At 28.6% G+C, this 17,218-nt stretch overlaps 1 protein-coding gene across 1 annotated transcript; it reads right to left on the bottom strand.

Annotated features, from left to right (window-relative positions):
* Window positions 1-836: 836 nt before the first annotated feature.
* LOC142327887 (uncharacterized) lies at window positions 837-16,726 on the bottom strand. Its single transcript, XM_075371246.1, has 5 exons — window positions 16,721-16,726; window positions 15,836-16,093; window positions 7,959-8,084; window positions 5,523-5,723; window positions 837-1,078 (listed from the first exon to the last, which is right to left on the bottom strand). The coding sequence occupies exons 1-5, from the start codon at window positions 16,724-16,726 to the stop codon at window positions 980-982; spliced, it is 690 nt and encodes a 229-aa protein (XP_075227361.1). The 3' UTR covers window positions 837-979.
* Window positions 16,727-17,218: the final 492 nt, after the last annotated feature.

Raw genomic sequence — 17,218 nt, 5'->3', positions numbered from 1 at the left:
AAAATTTTAGTTAGTATTTTAATTTTCCTACTTTAAGAAGAGAGTTTGTGTTTAAAGTTTCAAAGAATTCTTGTGTTTTGATTAATTTAATTATTGTGTGTTTTCAAGAGGTTCCAATTTCTCTTTGCATGTGATCTGAGATCGCCAGAATCCACTGGCCTTGTTGCACCACTTATGAGATGGTGGATTTCAATTCTTGAGTTATTTTCTTATATACATTAGCAAATTTACCACCTGGCTAACTCCATTATCACAAATATCACAAGCATCTTGAGTTATTTTAAGCTGTTTTTCTTGTTTGGAAAAACAGAATTTATTCTACCTAAAGTTTACAAATAAAACTGAGTCCTACAGATTACTCTACTCTTGTTAAGTCAGAAATTTCTTTCTTTTTCAACCCAGGATCACCATATGAAGCCATTTTGGTTCTAGTCAGAAGATACTTGAAGAAAATTTTCCTCTCTACATTTTCCATGTCAGAGAATCAGACTCAATTATAAGAAAGATCCCTTATAAAATAAAAAAAAGAACCAGGGAAGAGAGTCTTTTAAAATCTGACACTCTCACATAGTGGGAAAAGAATCTAAAAATTATAATTCTGTTTGGCCCCTCAAGATTTAACAAATTTTTTTTTAAAATGAAACACAACACATTTATATTGTGTAAATATAAATAAATAATAATGAAAAAATAAGCAATATTAATGTAAGTTAAAAAATACAGCTAGATAACAAAAAAATACAATCACCTGTTTCTAATAGATCTCTGGCATCAGAATACAAAGAATTTCTTATTAATTGTGCAGCTTTAGCTAATAAACCAGAATAAGATGCAGGATTTCCTTTAAGAAGTTCATCACACCAAGGCGTAATATCACTCTCAACATTACGTATAATATTAGGTTCTTCAATGCTCAGTTCACCAAACATTTTGCAAGCTAATTCCTTTAAATTTAAATCAGATGTTTCAGCAGCACAATCTATGATTTCATTAATTTTTTTAAAACTGTAAAGTATTTCCAATAATTTCTTTTTAGCTTTAACAGGATCCCTTTCAGTGATGACCAAAGCTTCAATAACTAAAACATACGATTTAAAAAATAATCATACACAAGTACATAAAAATATAATTCTAAATTCTAAAACACTTAAAATTCACTTATCAAAACCTTTCCCTTTTTATCCTACTAACATTTTCTATAAACCACATTTATCATACAATAAAAAATAAACAGCAGGAAAATGTATACAAACATATTTTTTATGAAGCTATTTTAGCAAGTCAATAGTTAGGTGGGTTACATAACTTGGAACACAAGTGGGTTAGAATTGTTCTACAGTAGATATCTGAAGGGATCAAGCATCCCAGTAGAAGGCGACTATGTCATATAGGCCAGACTAAAGAAACATGTAAAGAAGTGAATAGGAGTTAATAGTTTAGTTTTATCCATAACCAATTTATTATTAGCAGTAAAAAAAAAAACTGCTTTATAAGAGTGATATCAGTTTTTCTATGTTCATTACAATAATAAGAGATAGTAACACAAAAAACATGAAATAGACAAAATTTTAATTGCAACTTCCTCTATTTCTATCCTGAGAAAGACTTGAACAGACTAAAATAAAAAAAAATTGCACTGCAGCAATAAAATCTTTTCAATTACTGTACTAAGCTCAACAAAAAGTTCATGAAAGTGTACAAAATTGGAAAAAATATAGAAAAGTTGAAGGACTAAAGACAACCACAGCGATTCATTTCCAATTTTAAGTTAAGTTGATTGGAATAACTCTGAAAGAAAATGAATGTGAATTCATTGTAATAATGAATGCAAATTGGAATAAGAATGTGTTATTAGAATTTATATAAGTTGAATTAGAATGTTCTGAACAATTAATTACACTTCATTATTACTAATAATAATTTATACAGAACTGATATAAATTTCCGGAATTTACAAAGTGTGTTCAAAAAGTAATGAGAATTTTGAAATTTCACTGGATGTATTAGTCAGATTCTCTGCATTTTTTCACTGTTGTATTAGTAAACACGTCTGAAAAGTATCTGTAAATTTTTAGCCATACTGGATGTTTAGTCTGTTGTAAGCTGTCAAAAGGATAACACATGTTTTGGTACAATCAAAGATTTTTTATTTTTATAGATAATTGATCAGAGAATTTGTATTAAATTTTGCTATTAGCATGGATTAAAATGTAGCAATGTTTTAAAAATATTAAATATTACTTTTGGTGAGTCTGCTGTGAGTAAAGCAAGGGTTTATGAGTAGTATAAGCATTTCCAAGAAGATCGTGAGACCTTCCTTCAACTTAAAATGCTCTTTGAAGAAGAGCGTTTGAAGAAGACAAATGCCCTGGGTGCCCCAGAACATCAACAACCGATGAAAACATGGAAAAAGTAAAAGAAATGATTATGAATCATCACCGAATCACAATCAGAGAAGTAGCTGATGATGTTGGGATATCAACTGGCTCATGCCATGAAATTTTTTCAGATGTTTTGGGTATGAAACGTGACAGCGAAATTTGTTCCAAAATTGTTGAATTTTGAACCAAAACAATGGCGAATAGAAGTTGCTCAGGAGTTGCTAAATGAAGTCAACAACAATGAAGAACTACTGAAACGTGTCACAACAGGTAATGAAACATGGGTTTACAGATATCATGTCAAAACTAAGGCTCAATCATTCCAATGGAGGCTTTCTGGATCAAGACCGAAAAAAGCTCGACAAGTACGGTCGAATGTGAATGTTATGCTCACAGTGTTCTTCGATTTTAACGGCATAGTGCATGATGAGTTCTTGTCACAAGTTCAAACAATCAACGAGTATTACATAATGCCGTTTGCATGAAGCAATCTGAAAAAAACACCCAGATGTGGCGAAACAATTCATGGCTTTTGCACCACAATAATGCGCCTGCTCACAATTCATGGTTTGTTCATCAATTTTTAGCAAAAACAACACTGTAATGATACCCCAGCCACCATATTTGCCAGACATGGCCCCGTATGACTTTTTTTCTATTTCCAAAGATAAAGAGAACCTTAAAGGGCCATCGTTTTACAAGCATAGATGAGATTGAAAGTAAATAGCTGAAAGAGCTAAACACTATTCCAAAGATTGAGTTCCAGGTTCCAGAAGTGTTTCGGGGATTGAAAAAAGCACTGGAATAAGTATATATCTAATGGGGATTATTTTGAAGGGGATAACATTATTGTAGACAAATAAATAAAATTCTTTCCAAAAAACAAAAATTCTCGTACTTTATGAACACACCTCATACACCAGTAAGGTGATCAACAGAGCAAGTTGATTATATTTTTATCAACACAGTAGTAAGTAGATATATATTTTAAACTTATATATGTACATTATATACACATTTTTATGACAAATTTATTTTTAAATTAAATTTCATAAAATTTTATTAAAATTAATTTTAATTCAAGCATTATTGCCAATAATTTATTTACATAAGCAATACAGGTTAAAATTATAAAGAACATTTTGATATATAAACAATAAAATGCTTAGAGTGTAATGAAGTAATATGAGATTATATTACTTCGTTACGTATTACGTTGATGAAATATACAAATGTTAAAATGTTAAATGATAAAATGTTTTAAGAGTTTAAAGTGATATTCTAGTAAAACTGTTACAAGGCAGGACCAATTTAGTCTGCCTGGTAGACTCAAGCAATTATGGGTCATAGCAGTAGGGATATTTTTATGCACGATATTTTTATTTAGTGTTTATGCACGCTTTTATTTTAACTAAATATTTTCATTACTTTTCATTTTAAAATTTAATAATTATTACATTTATTTATTGGTTATTTATTAGACATTTATATAACTCATTTTTTACTTTTCAGTGCATTTTTATATTTGTTAATATATTATATTTTTTTGTTTAAAATTCTCAATTTGATTTAATTCTTATTTTTTACTTTTTAGAGGGTTGTCTAATTTGTTTGCCTTTTTTTATTAATGTTAATATTAATATTAGTTAAATAAAAGCTTTTTTAAAAAATAATTTTTTATATGTAATCAAATATATTATTGTAATTTTTTTTTTTATCTTTTACTTTTTAGTCTTAATGAACAAAAGCTTTTCATATCCAAAAAAAAAATATTCTTAATAATATTTATATCTGAATATTATTGTTTGTTCAAGCTTGTTTGGTTTTAATATTTGAAAACATTACTCAAATATAAGACACATGATGTGAAGTTAATATAAAATTAAATATAATATTAAATTAATATAAAAAAATTAAGTTAATATTAAATTTAATATAAAATTAAATATAAACTTGAAAAAAAAATGTTCAAGAAAAACACATTTAAACTTGTGATTTGGACAAAAGTCTCACTTGAGAACTTTACACAACTTTTTTACGCCAAATTTTCTGACTGCCATGGTTCAGGGCTTAAAATGTTCATAAACATACTCATCATATACTATAAGCTACAGTAATATACAAATCTGCGTTTGAGGCAAACAAGATAGAAATTCCCCGCCTTAAGTTGTAATATACAAAAATGAGAAAAATGTAACGTTAAATTATAAACATTAGAAAAATTTTGTCATACTAGTTTTAAATTATACACATATTAAAGAATGCTATTACTTTTTTCCTTAATCAATTTTCTTAAAAGGTCATAATGATTCTCTAATAAGGATATTGTTAAGATGTCTTTCCAAAATATAAATCTGATCAAAAGATTTTTGATAAATGTTACAAATATTAATTTTTTTCTTTAAGTGGAAATTAATATGTGTTTTAAAATCACAACTGCAATTAAAAGACTTTTGGGAAAATTTACATACATACTTTTCCTTTTGGGATATAAATTAATACGCAGCTTTAAATTAGAAAAATGATTAAACATCTTCTGACAGAAGTTATAAATTAATTTTTCTCTTTTGTATGAATATTAAGATGTCTCACTAAATTGTATTTAGTATTAAAAGACTTCTGACAAAAGTTACAAATATAATTTTTCTCTTTTGTATGAATATTAATATGTTTGTTTAAAGCGCTTTTATTATTAAATGACTTTTGACAAAAGGTACAAATATAATTTTTCTCCTTAGTATGAATATTTAAATGTAATTTTAAAGTAAAACTATGATGAAAAGACTTCTGACAAAAGTTATAAATATATTTTTTCTCTTTTGAATGAATATTAATATGTCTGTTTAAAGAGCTTTTGCGATTAAATGACTTTTGACAAAACTTACAAATATAATTTTTCTCTTTTTTATGAATATTAAGATGTCTCACTAAACGGGATTTACTATTAAATGACTTTTGACAGAAGTTACAAACATAATTTTCCTCTGTTGTATTAATATTATTAAGATGTCTCTTTAAAACATTTTCAAAATTAAATGACTTTTGACAAAAGTTACTATTTTTTTTTTGTTTAGTATGAATGTTAATGTGTCTCTTTAAATAACAGTTACATCTGAATCTTTCATTGCAATATTCACAAACCAATTCTTTTCCTTTTTGCTCGAACAACTTGTTTTCACTACTTATATTCTCTGTTAAATTTTCTATCGTTACATCACCGTATGCACAATTACATTCAATGGAGTTTTCATTTATAATTCCATCATTTAACGAATTATTTATGCTCTTATAAGTAATAAAATTCTTGGTACTTCCCTTGATGGTTCCTTTGTCCATAGCAACCTGTAAATTAAGTTATTTTTTATTATAATTATAAATTAATAAAAAATTATTTTAATTACAATAACATTAATAAGTGTTATCTTTCAAAAAACCACAAAATATGTATAAAAAATTGAATAATTTAAACATATATTCATAATCAACATGGTATTGAATATTAATTAATCAGAGTTAACTTCAGTATAATAAGGAACTTTACTTATTTTATAGTATGTTTATAATCTTGAGTGAAGCTTTATTATGAAATGCATGTTTTAAGAAAACCAACAAAACTAATTATTTAGCAAATTTATAACAGGTCAATATATTTATTACTTCTACATTCATATTGATTACATCTACAAACCCACACATTTTATATACACGATGTCTGGGGTGAAGGTATCTAAAACTAATGGCCCTATTCAGGAAACCAGTTCTTGAAATCTCTTACAACATAAGCTCAAACGACAGGATATATCCCCAAGATTTGTTCAGTATACTCTCAGATTCAGCAGAATACACAAATGCAGACAAGCCAACTCCAATGCAACTGTCAAGATACATGCTTTGGTTAGTAGTTTCAATTAGTTATGCATGTTCAACGGCTTGTACAAACTGAATTAAATATCAATTCTCCTACATCCAAGACATCATATTCCAAACATATGACTTCAAGAGAGACTGGAAGCTTGGTTTCACAAACTGGAAATCAAAAGGTTTTTTTAATTCCAAGAGACTGTGAATCAAGTAAGCAATGAGTTCACTGCCAGTCTAGGTAAGTCTATTAGGTGGTCTAGTTATGGACTGCAAATTCCTCCATTTGCAAGTGTACAAGTTACAAATACATCACATTAAACCAAACGTTCGTTGCCAATATCAGCTTGTAGCAGAGGCAATCATCATATTGAAAACAATCCTAATTATAATGATATTTTATTTAGAGATGAGGCAACTTTTCATACATTTGGGATAGTTAAAGACACAATTGTCAAATTTGGTATAGTGAAAACACCACACAGGAATAAAAAATTAATGAGACATACCGAAAGTCAGTATCTGTTATGATGAGAAAAGATGGCATCATTGGGCAGTTTCGTTCATGAAGTCTGAAAGGGAGCAAAGGTACCTGCCTTTCTAACGGTTTTCCCTGATTCTTGAACCAAAACCTTAACCTTTCCAGCCCAGGTCGATGGCTCAACTTGCGACTTATCCTCCCCAGAAGAGGAGGAAGAGCCAGCAAGCTGCAACACCTCACCAGGTTTAACCCACTTGGGCTTACCCTGTTTCTTAATGTCAACTGTGTCAGACATACCCTCGATCAACAATCCACTATACAGTGAACTAAATGGGTAAATCCACAAGTACAAGAAATTCACACCACTTAACCCGTGTTGGATTGACTACATGAAAATTCAGGTAAGAAAATTTTCACGTAAAATCTCAGATTAAAGTCTAATAGACATACAAACAGTCATTATCTTTTGCTAAACAAAGTGGGTGCACAATAATAAACACACAATACAAATAAAAACTATCAACACAAACAGTTGCCAATATGACAGCTGTTCAAATTAAACAAATGTATGAAATTTCAACAAATTCAAAATTAACAGACCACAAATTATTAAAGATAACAAAAACCAATAACAATAAATAAAAACTGACTAATAGACAGTCCCTGTGCCAATAGAGTAGTTCAATGAAAATAAACCCACCCACTCCCAAAAATTTGAAATAAAATACCCAAAGATAGAAACCAAAAACAAATGCCAAACCCTTACAAACAACCTAGTATAATAACTTCTGAATATTTTCAGAAACATAGCAAACAGTAACCAACTAGGTGGAACCCACACAAACCAGACTGTTTCCGCTGGCGTTGTGTGTTTCTCTCTGTGTCAGGTCCATTTTAAATTGCTTACCTGGTAAAATATTCAAATTTTACAACCGGAACAATTAAAAACAAATCACCTGGAGCTTATTGAAATGTGAATTGTATCAACAGATTATAATACATACATTTAGTTATCACCAAATTTTCAAACAAAAATTTACTCTCACACACTGATAATTTATCATTTACACATAGCATAAGTCAGTATTAATTAAATAGAACTAATAGAAATAAAAACAATTTTTTTTTATAACAGTAAAAGTAATAAAATATACATATATACAAATTACATACATATATTTATGAAATAAACAAGAGAGAAATCATGTTTATTACATGATCCAGTAATTAATACTTACATAACCTGGATAAAACCACATCTCTTCTTCTATCTTCATCATGCATAAATCATTTATTTGTTCATTGGTTCTCATATTAAGATTAGGTTGTGATGAAAGGTCATCATTCAACAAGTTCTCAGATTCCTTTAAAAAAAAGGATAATGAAAAACCTTAAAAAAAATATGAAAACGAACTAATATTAAATCATTTTTTTTATTCTACCTGCAACTTAATAATACCATTATATACATCATAAGATTCAATTTAAAATAGATATTTTTGGTAACAAATACAATTAAAAATCTAAGTCTAATTGCTAAAAATGATACAAAAATCAAGAATTAAGACAGAAATAGACCAAAAAAAAGAAAAAAGTTGTTTTAATTAATTTTTATATAAATTTTAAACTAGTTATAATACTAGTATATATAATACTAGTTATAATATAAATAGTTATAATATAATATAACTAGTTATTAAAAATGTATACAGGTTTTATTTTCTTAATGTGTAGGTTGCAATTTGTTTAACTACAGAACATAAAATCAACACCACCAAGGCCAAATGAAACGCGGATGATATATATGTAATGAAAAGATAAACAGTGAGGCCCCAAATTTCCAGACGTCAAACTAACTGGACTTTTTAAATTCAGACTCGGCAATTTAAAAAAAAAACAAATACATTATTTGAAAATTTTAACACTATTCAAATCGATCTTTGCTTCAATGGGAAGGTTTTTATCAATCTTTATTTTACTGGGTTTTTTAACAGACTTTTCTTCAATTCATTTGCATTTATTGTTGGGTAAAGTTAACAAAAATAAAAGAACACACAGCTCGTATTTGCCAAAAGAAATTGGACTTTAATTAGAAAGAAAACAACTGAACTTATGTTAAATCATAACCTTAAAAAATTAAAAGAAATTATGAAATAAACATAACTTAATTCTATATAAGAAATGTCAGCTGAATCAACATATGAATAATGATATTAAATGAGAAAATAGATGAATATGCATTTTTCAAATACACATTTTGAAAATCAACAATTTAACAAAGCCTGAAAACAAGAGAACATAAAACACCCTATTTACAATTATATACTTAGAAAAACATGACATCAATAAACATAGTATGACTGGAAAACTATTTGCATTACTGACATATGCTGTAATATTGAAAAATTAGCAATGAACAAATGTCATTAACTTAGAAAAATAAACTACAGTACATCTTATTATTGGCACTGGCCTTTTCTGAATTATGAACATCATCAAACTTAACATTAAATAATTAAAGCATGTAATTCTAGTTTAGTATAGAAAAAAGGCCACGATTATATTTCAGTATAAAAAAAGAGTTAATTACAATAATCAAATTGAAAAAAGTGAACATATAAATAGAGTTTATTTTAGTAAACAAGCTTACTTGAAAATATAAAATTACAAAGAAGTCCAAAAACGTAACTTCACATCAGGAGTTATTTTCTTTAGATTAATCTAAGAGAAGTAATATGAATTCAGTTCATGAATAGATAATAATTAATCTCTGCGATTAACGAATTACATTAAACTGAATGATAGAGTCAAGTACAAATATAAACAAATTGTAATAAGTAAGCACATAAAATATGTTTGCACATGACATAATAACATAACCTTATATAAGCCACCTGGGCTGCCTGTACTGAGTGCACTTAAGTGAATAAATGGGTTTTTAAACCCAACTTGAAAAACATAATGTACGATTTACTGAATGTTTCACAAATTTTACTAATAGCGTAACTGTTTACTATAATAAATAATGAAGGATTTGAACATCCCTTAATAACACACGAATATCGGTAAAAAATGAACTCGTGAAATTAAAGTGCACATATACATACATAGTTTTCCTTGGCGTAGTCTGTGATGGCGAATAAAAAATAACAGAGGTAACAATTTGTGATTAGAAGTTGAATTACGTAGCACCTCAGATATGTAGCAACGAATTTGGAGAGAATCTGCATCGATGAAAAAAGAAATCAGCAGCTGGAGAAGAGTCGGCAGTTTGTAGCGATTGAAACACTTTCCGGAGAGACGTAATATACAGAATTTGAACTTAACAAAGAAACGAGGCAAAACAAAACATAGAGATCGGTGAAGTCACGAAACACTGACGAGTTGAACTACAGAATATTTCGACGGAGAAATACCACAACGTTTATGAGAGTACGAAGACGACAAACGTATTTAAAAACATGAAGTATGAGAGAGAAAGGTCACAGTCGATCGCACATGGTGAAAGTCTGATCTACTCTGCCGAAAAAATGGCGTAAGTGAAAAGAGGGGGAAACCAAACCTAGGCAGACCTAAGAGAGTGTGTGTTGGCAACAAGAATAGTGTCTAAGTGTTAGTATGAGAACGATTAGAGAAAACGTGTGGAATTCGGGAATTGAAGACATAACAAAAATTATTACATTATAAAACAACGTTTTAAATAGTTTAAAATAAAAAGAAGAAATGAATAAAAAAAATGTTTAGCCGACTTACCGGTACTGCTTAAATGTGTGGAAATATACTCACAGAAGACGTTATCGAAATTATCCACCTTTAAGAGATAACACAAGTTTTATATCTGTTAAAAGTTAAAAAACTCGACTGCAAAAAAAAAATGGCCCGGCCAGAGCAGATCATTAAACGAAAGTGTTATGCAGAATTCCAGAGCCCCTAAATTTATATATATATATATATATATATATATTTATTTACTTATATAGCCTATGACACTTCCAGTAACATAAGAATTCTAATGCGCTGTCATACATCTAAATCAGTTCAGCCTGATAAATATATACACTCACACACCCTAAATACATTACAATCCATTTTGAGCAGTCGTGTAAAAACTAAATTAGCATATGCTTAAATAATATTTTGTCAACTTTTCATTATTTTTAGTGGAGAAAGGTGATCATCCAGAGATTGTTACAGATTAGCTTTCAAAATAAATATAATGCTGTGGGTTCTTATAGATTGAACAATCCCATTGAAAAATCTTAAACTCGTAATATGAATTTTTTCATTATTTTTAATATTGTTAAATAAATATGTCTACTTATTTATTGTGGTGGCAATTTGGCAAATGTGTCAAACAGATAAGCATTCTTGGTTTTCACTTGCCGCTCTACCTGAACCAGACTATTGAGGTGCTATATAAGCGTACCTTAATTTTTATTTCTTTATGTGTGGTCGCCATATTTGCTTTTTATGCTGACTGTGGGTACCATCAGTTGGATCCGGCCATTTTTTTATCATAACTGGCGACCTACAGTTTGCAAGCACCCAGGCATTTTGAATTCATTTTATGGAAGGAACATGGTTCGATTAATCATTTAAATTACCCTCTTAATGTTTCAGTCAAGTCCTTTTCAAATGAATGCTTACTTAGTCTCTGACAGATTTTTCTGAAAACTCACTTGTGTAAAAAATGTCCAAAGTTTTATCTTTGCATTTTGCATGCATGATTTCATCAATCTTAACAAATTTATCCATACACCATACCATATTTTTAACATAATTACTGGTTCCAGGGCCAAAATAAAATTTCACTATGGTACATCGATACATTTCATAAATCCTATCAAGCTATGTTGATTTCCCACTCTAGATTAACAATTTCTTTGCTCCAGAAATATAGGAAACAAAGCATTGATAAGAATCTTGTCGTCTTTCAGAACTATTTCCTACTTTAAAAACACTTCTGAAACATTTTTTCTTGCTGTATTGCCTAAACAGGTATAGCTTGAAGTAGTCTGCAAGGATGATTATTGCCATACATGATATTTGTGAAAACAATATACTGTTTTTGGAGAAACATAATAAGAACCGATGCCGCTCAACAATTTACTTATTTCTGGATTATAGATTATCAAGTGCCAAATAAAATCAAAATAAAGATAACAGTAAGTATGTCATTTTTTATTTTAGCTTGTTGTACTTGGGGATATGTTACACATGAATTTAACAAGATATGCGATGATAAAATGTGAGGTGAAAAGAAATTTAATCTTTGCCAGGAATTGATTACAACACTAGTTTTTCTGTAACCTAATACTTTAACTACTACACTAAACCGGTAAGAGTGGACATCTGTCACTGAGGGCAGCATCTGGGGATGTCAAATCAATGTTACATAACTTCAGAATGGAATATTTTCCCTGCTTAAATGCACTTGCAGTTTCATTTTGAAATTAATGTTTGTCCATTCGTAGGTTAACATATGGAACAAATTTCAAATTATACTCGTTAAAAACATAATGAATAACAATAATTAAGTTCCAAAGTGAATCACAATTTTACTTGATCGGTTATTAATTTTATATTTCTATTTTTTACAGATATTCAATAAAATGAAATGAGCACAACAGAAAAAATAAAGTTGAGCAAAAGGAACCCAAGACAAAGAATATGTGACTTCAAGCAAAGTTCTGACAGCTTTTGAAAAAGAGGAAAAAATTCTTAATTATTGACCTCAAAATCAATAGGGGATGTAATGAGAAACACATATCTTGCTCTAATAAAAGCCTTGGAAGAGAGAGGTAGAGTAACGAGATTGATTCAAAACAGCCAGATTTAGATAAAACAGAATACCAAGGTTCATCAGAAGATTCTGAAGAAGATTTGGATGATGATTTACCTGATCCAGTTCAACAAGACAAGCCAAAATATACTAAAATTATAGATGATGTGATTCACCTTCAAAATATTGGATATATGAAGTTTAACCAGGCATCAGGAAAAGCAATCATGTCAGAGAAATAGTACAAAGAGGGTAAATTTATTTTCAGAAATAAAAAATTAATTTTTGCTTATTTTAATAGTATTTATTAATAAATAAATAACTAAATATATATATAAATTACTATAATATAATATTATTATTATATATATAAGTTACCATTTACTGTGCTTAAAAAAAACTTTACTTTTTCTAATAATTATGAATTTCAGTGAACTTGTAATGAAGCCTGTTACAGAAAATTAGTAATTAAGAGCCTAGGTAATGAAAAGGATGAAATAATTAATTCATGTAATCATTTCTGCTAAACACTTATTTACAGAATAATACTACTTTTGTTAAAGGGAATCTTAATATAATTTTAAATAAATAGATCAGACGATCTTTTGCATTGTTATTTAATTTGTTAAAAATGAAAACTGGATTGTAATAAGCTCTTTTCTCATGACCTAATTTATATTTAATTTACTATTTCAGTGACTAAAGAAATATACCTAATCAAATTCAGTTTTTTACCTAGAGGATCAGTTGAATTTTCAGCAGGTACAAACAACATGTTCAGCTGGATTAGGATTTAAACTTTTTTTATTTTTTTTTAATATGAATAAATTCCTATTTTTTTTCAGTGCATTTTAGTAACTGATAGTTAACTTTAGTTTACAATAATTATTCATACCAATAGGTAAAACATGTATCTTTTTTTACTAAAAACAGAAATATAATAGAGAAATGACTTAAAGGACTTTACCAAACAGTTATGCAATTGCCATATTTTAGAAAGCACGGTGTTTTATAAATATTTATACAACACAGTGCTTTCTAAACTATGCAAAGTGCATTAAAAAATACCTACGCTTTGAATATGTAAAGCACATTTTTAGGAGCAGTATCCTTCAAATTAGAGAAAAAATTTCCAAATAATAATTAATAAATCTGCTTTTTTCCACATGAGGTTATTTCTTTAACTTTATTATATGTACGAGTCAGAAATTCCCTCAACTGTACACAGTAACTAATATATGATATATCACATAATGGTAATTATTTAGGTAACTGAAATTTTGTTACTATGAAATGATGACATTTATAGCAATTTTAAATGTACAAGTTTAAAAATAAAAGTAGATTATGTACAACCAGATAACACTTGTAAATAATAAACTTTTACTTAAATTGCTGAAAATAATAAGATAAACTGTATTAAACAAATATCTGAAACCTCAAAATGCTTCTGTATTAAATGAGCTACGCATATCAAAACTTAAAGCTAAAATTTTGATAATTATAGCATACTATTTTTGATTGTTGGTATGACTATTAATAATAGTAATATTTTTGTTGCCAGTGAGTCTTAAATCAAAAAAGCTCCACTGGATATCAGAAGACTTATGTAATAAGTGGATAACAGTCAACCATATTAATAAATCATATTTTAAATAGAGATTTAAAACGTTATATGTATTCTATAGTTAAAAGAGAATACATTTATCTTATAGGGAATTTTTTAGTAGTATGGAAAATGCTTTTCTACATAATTAGTTATATGTTTGAATTTTCAATAATAAACTATTGAACTTATTTTCACTCATTGATGAAAGTGAATCAATTATTTTTTTATTAATTAGTTGAATTATCACTATATTAGCTGAATGCAAATACTTGTGAACTCCCCATGTGAATGAGTAAGGCAAACAAACAATAACTGAACCTGGACTTAACACTATGCGGTTCTATAAAGCCACATACAATCATGTAGCAAATTCAGTCTTGAGCATCCAGTTCTCTGATATGCAAATGAGGTTATACTATTATAAAAGAAAAAAAATTAATACAATTCAGATACATGAAATGTACTGTTAGAACTGTAATGCAGTTTCTTTCCACCATGATGTTACAAATTAGAAATAATACTAATTTTTGAGAAATCCATTTAGTATCATTCAAATAGTTGTATTTGATTTGTGTATGTCTAATAAAGACATTTTTCAATGCGTTTATAAATTTAAAGTAGTTCAAATGAATTGCAATTACACTTATTACATTAAGATGGTTCTAGAAATTATATACTCATATACATAAATGTGAAAGTTTATTGCGGTTCTGTTCGTTTGCAACAGGATCACATGAGAATCAATCGACCTTTGAGGATACATTTGTGTTTTCCCAGTTAAGCTTTTAAGCCATAGATTGAGCCCCGGCCTCCTTGGGGGTGAACTTGAGAATTTTCTTCTTGGAAGACGACCTAACACCATTTTTGATTTCATTTTTCCACATAAAAATAATAGACTATGCATTTTGAAGTATATTTGATTTTCAGCTCTCTATCTTGGTCCCTTCCCAAGAGATAGGAAATTCTAGGGTAAAGGAAAGGGGAATCAAAAGAAATATGTTCATCTACAGCAGGAGCACATCAGAACTTCTATGTCAAGAACCAGGGAAGTGTTAGAAGAAAGAGAAATTTTCAGGCTTTAAGTTATTTATCAGTATTATTTTCACAACCAAGAGGATTATGCAAACACATCAGAGGTCCAGGGGGTGGAGCCCTGACTTGCTAGTATACAAGTAAAATATTCAAGTTATGTTAGTATACAGATGCAGTTGATTCACTTGACTTTTTCTTTTGCTGATTAAACTTTTAATTAATTAAACCAGTTTTTATTTATTTTACTGTATCTGTGGGTAATCTTTAAAGTTTTCAATTCTTGCTTTCAAAGAAAGTGATCATATTTACATAAACATACACAAATACGACTATTTATAAAATATAATGTATAAATGGAAAAAAAAGTGTAGCAATCGCTTTAAAAAAAACCCCAGATACTAATCTCAGGAACATACAGGCAAATCTTCTGCTGTATATGGTTTTAAACACTGAAAACAATTTCAGTTCAGAAAAATATAACTAATAACAGCGCATCTTACTGACATTTGACTGTTTAATAATTAATTGTTCTGTAATGATGTAATAAATTGTAACTATCTTTGCTAAATAAATAAACTTTGTTTTTTAATGTCAGAAAATAAAAATAATTTATAAGTAGTAGTATTTTGTTATAATTAATGCACATGTTTTATTGATAAGAAAGCAGGACACAGCACATAAATAGTCATTACCTTAGGATTCAAATCAGACCCTTGTTGCATAATAGTTCCAATAGTAAACCAAAAGCTGTTGGCGAGAGAAAATGGATTTTCTATCAGGTCATTTTCAATATCGCATGGATGTGGATTTTGCCATTCATATGGAGAAAATCTGGCAACGATGAACATTGTTATGGAAACAAGTACGTAAGCCGCTAACACATACAACCAAATTTCAACAGCCAAAGGATTCATAAAAGAAAATAATCTTGTTGGCTGAGAAGTCGGCACCTAAAATAAATTTCATTAAATAAATTATAAAATAGTTTTAATGATAATTTTAAAACAATCAAGTACTTGATTTGCTCTAGGAACTCAGCATTTCCGTTTTTGAGTAGCTGAAGAAGACATAATTAGAGTTATAAAAATTTATAATTTATTCAGTTAGTAGAAAAGAAAATGCAGCAACAACTGTGTACATTGAATATAACTGAAGTTAATATTGATAAAACCTTTGAGAAACACAAGAGTGTGACTAATATCATCAGTTAAGGATAAACTAGGAAAACAAAATAATCACTACAACTTTAAATGTTTATAATTTTCCTTGTATATTCATGGTAGATTAAAAGTGTTTTAACTTCTACAGTAATAACAGTTTAGCAGTTTAATTTGTTTTGTAAATTTTAGAACTGCTTTTAAGAATCAACATGTATGAAAGAATGATTACGTGGATTATAAATGATGAACAGTATATTTTTAGGTTAAAATAAAATGTTGAGCAGCATGATAAAGTATGAAAACACTTTAGAATTATTAAAAATTATAAATAAGTGTGAGCAGTTCTTATATGAAAACTACATGCCCAACTTGAAGTATTCATTGGAGGGGAGGGCATAGTCTCTAAACAGCACATACCTGCATTTCTGCTTCTTGTAAACTACATGTAAAGATTAACTTTTTTGGGAAAAACAGAAAAAAAACAGAAGAAATAGTAAAATATTAAGAGGTAAGACAGAAGTTGTGTAAATATAGTTTTCTGGAAGGAGTTGTTTAAATTCAGTTAAGGTGGTGCTGGTACCTAGACCAAATGGATGGATACCAAATGAAATGGGGAACAGAAGAAGGATTTGGATGGATTCAGTTAAGGAGGAAATGCATAGAAGTTACCTTTGAAGACTAAACAAAGTCTTCCAAGACTTCTCAAAGTTTGTTTATTCTGAAAGTGTTTTTGAGAATAAACAAATAGTTTCTGCAGAGGAAAACATTAGAATAAATTTTTGACAGCCTACTAGGAACAGGGAAACAACTAAAGAAGAAGATAGATTATAAATGAATATTTTTCAAATTACATCGAAATTGTTCTTCCAGAGGATCTTTTGCAGCTAATTACATAATTCCTTCTAAAGAAGGGTC

This window comes from Lycorma delicatula, chromosome 7 (assembly GCF_047948215.1).
Source record: "Lycorma delicatula isolate Av1 chromosome 7, ASM4794821v1, whole genome shotgun sequence".
NCBI lineage: Eukaryota > Metazoa > Arthropoda > Insecta > Hemiptera > Fulgoridae > Lycorma > Lycorma delicatula.
Note: the sequence above shows the minus strand (reverse complement) of the source record. Positions and strands in the feature narration are given on the sequence as shown.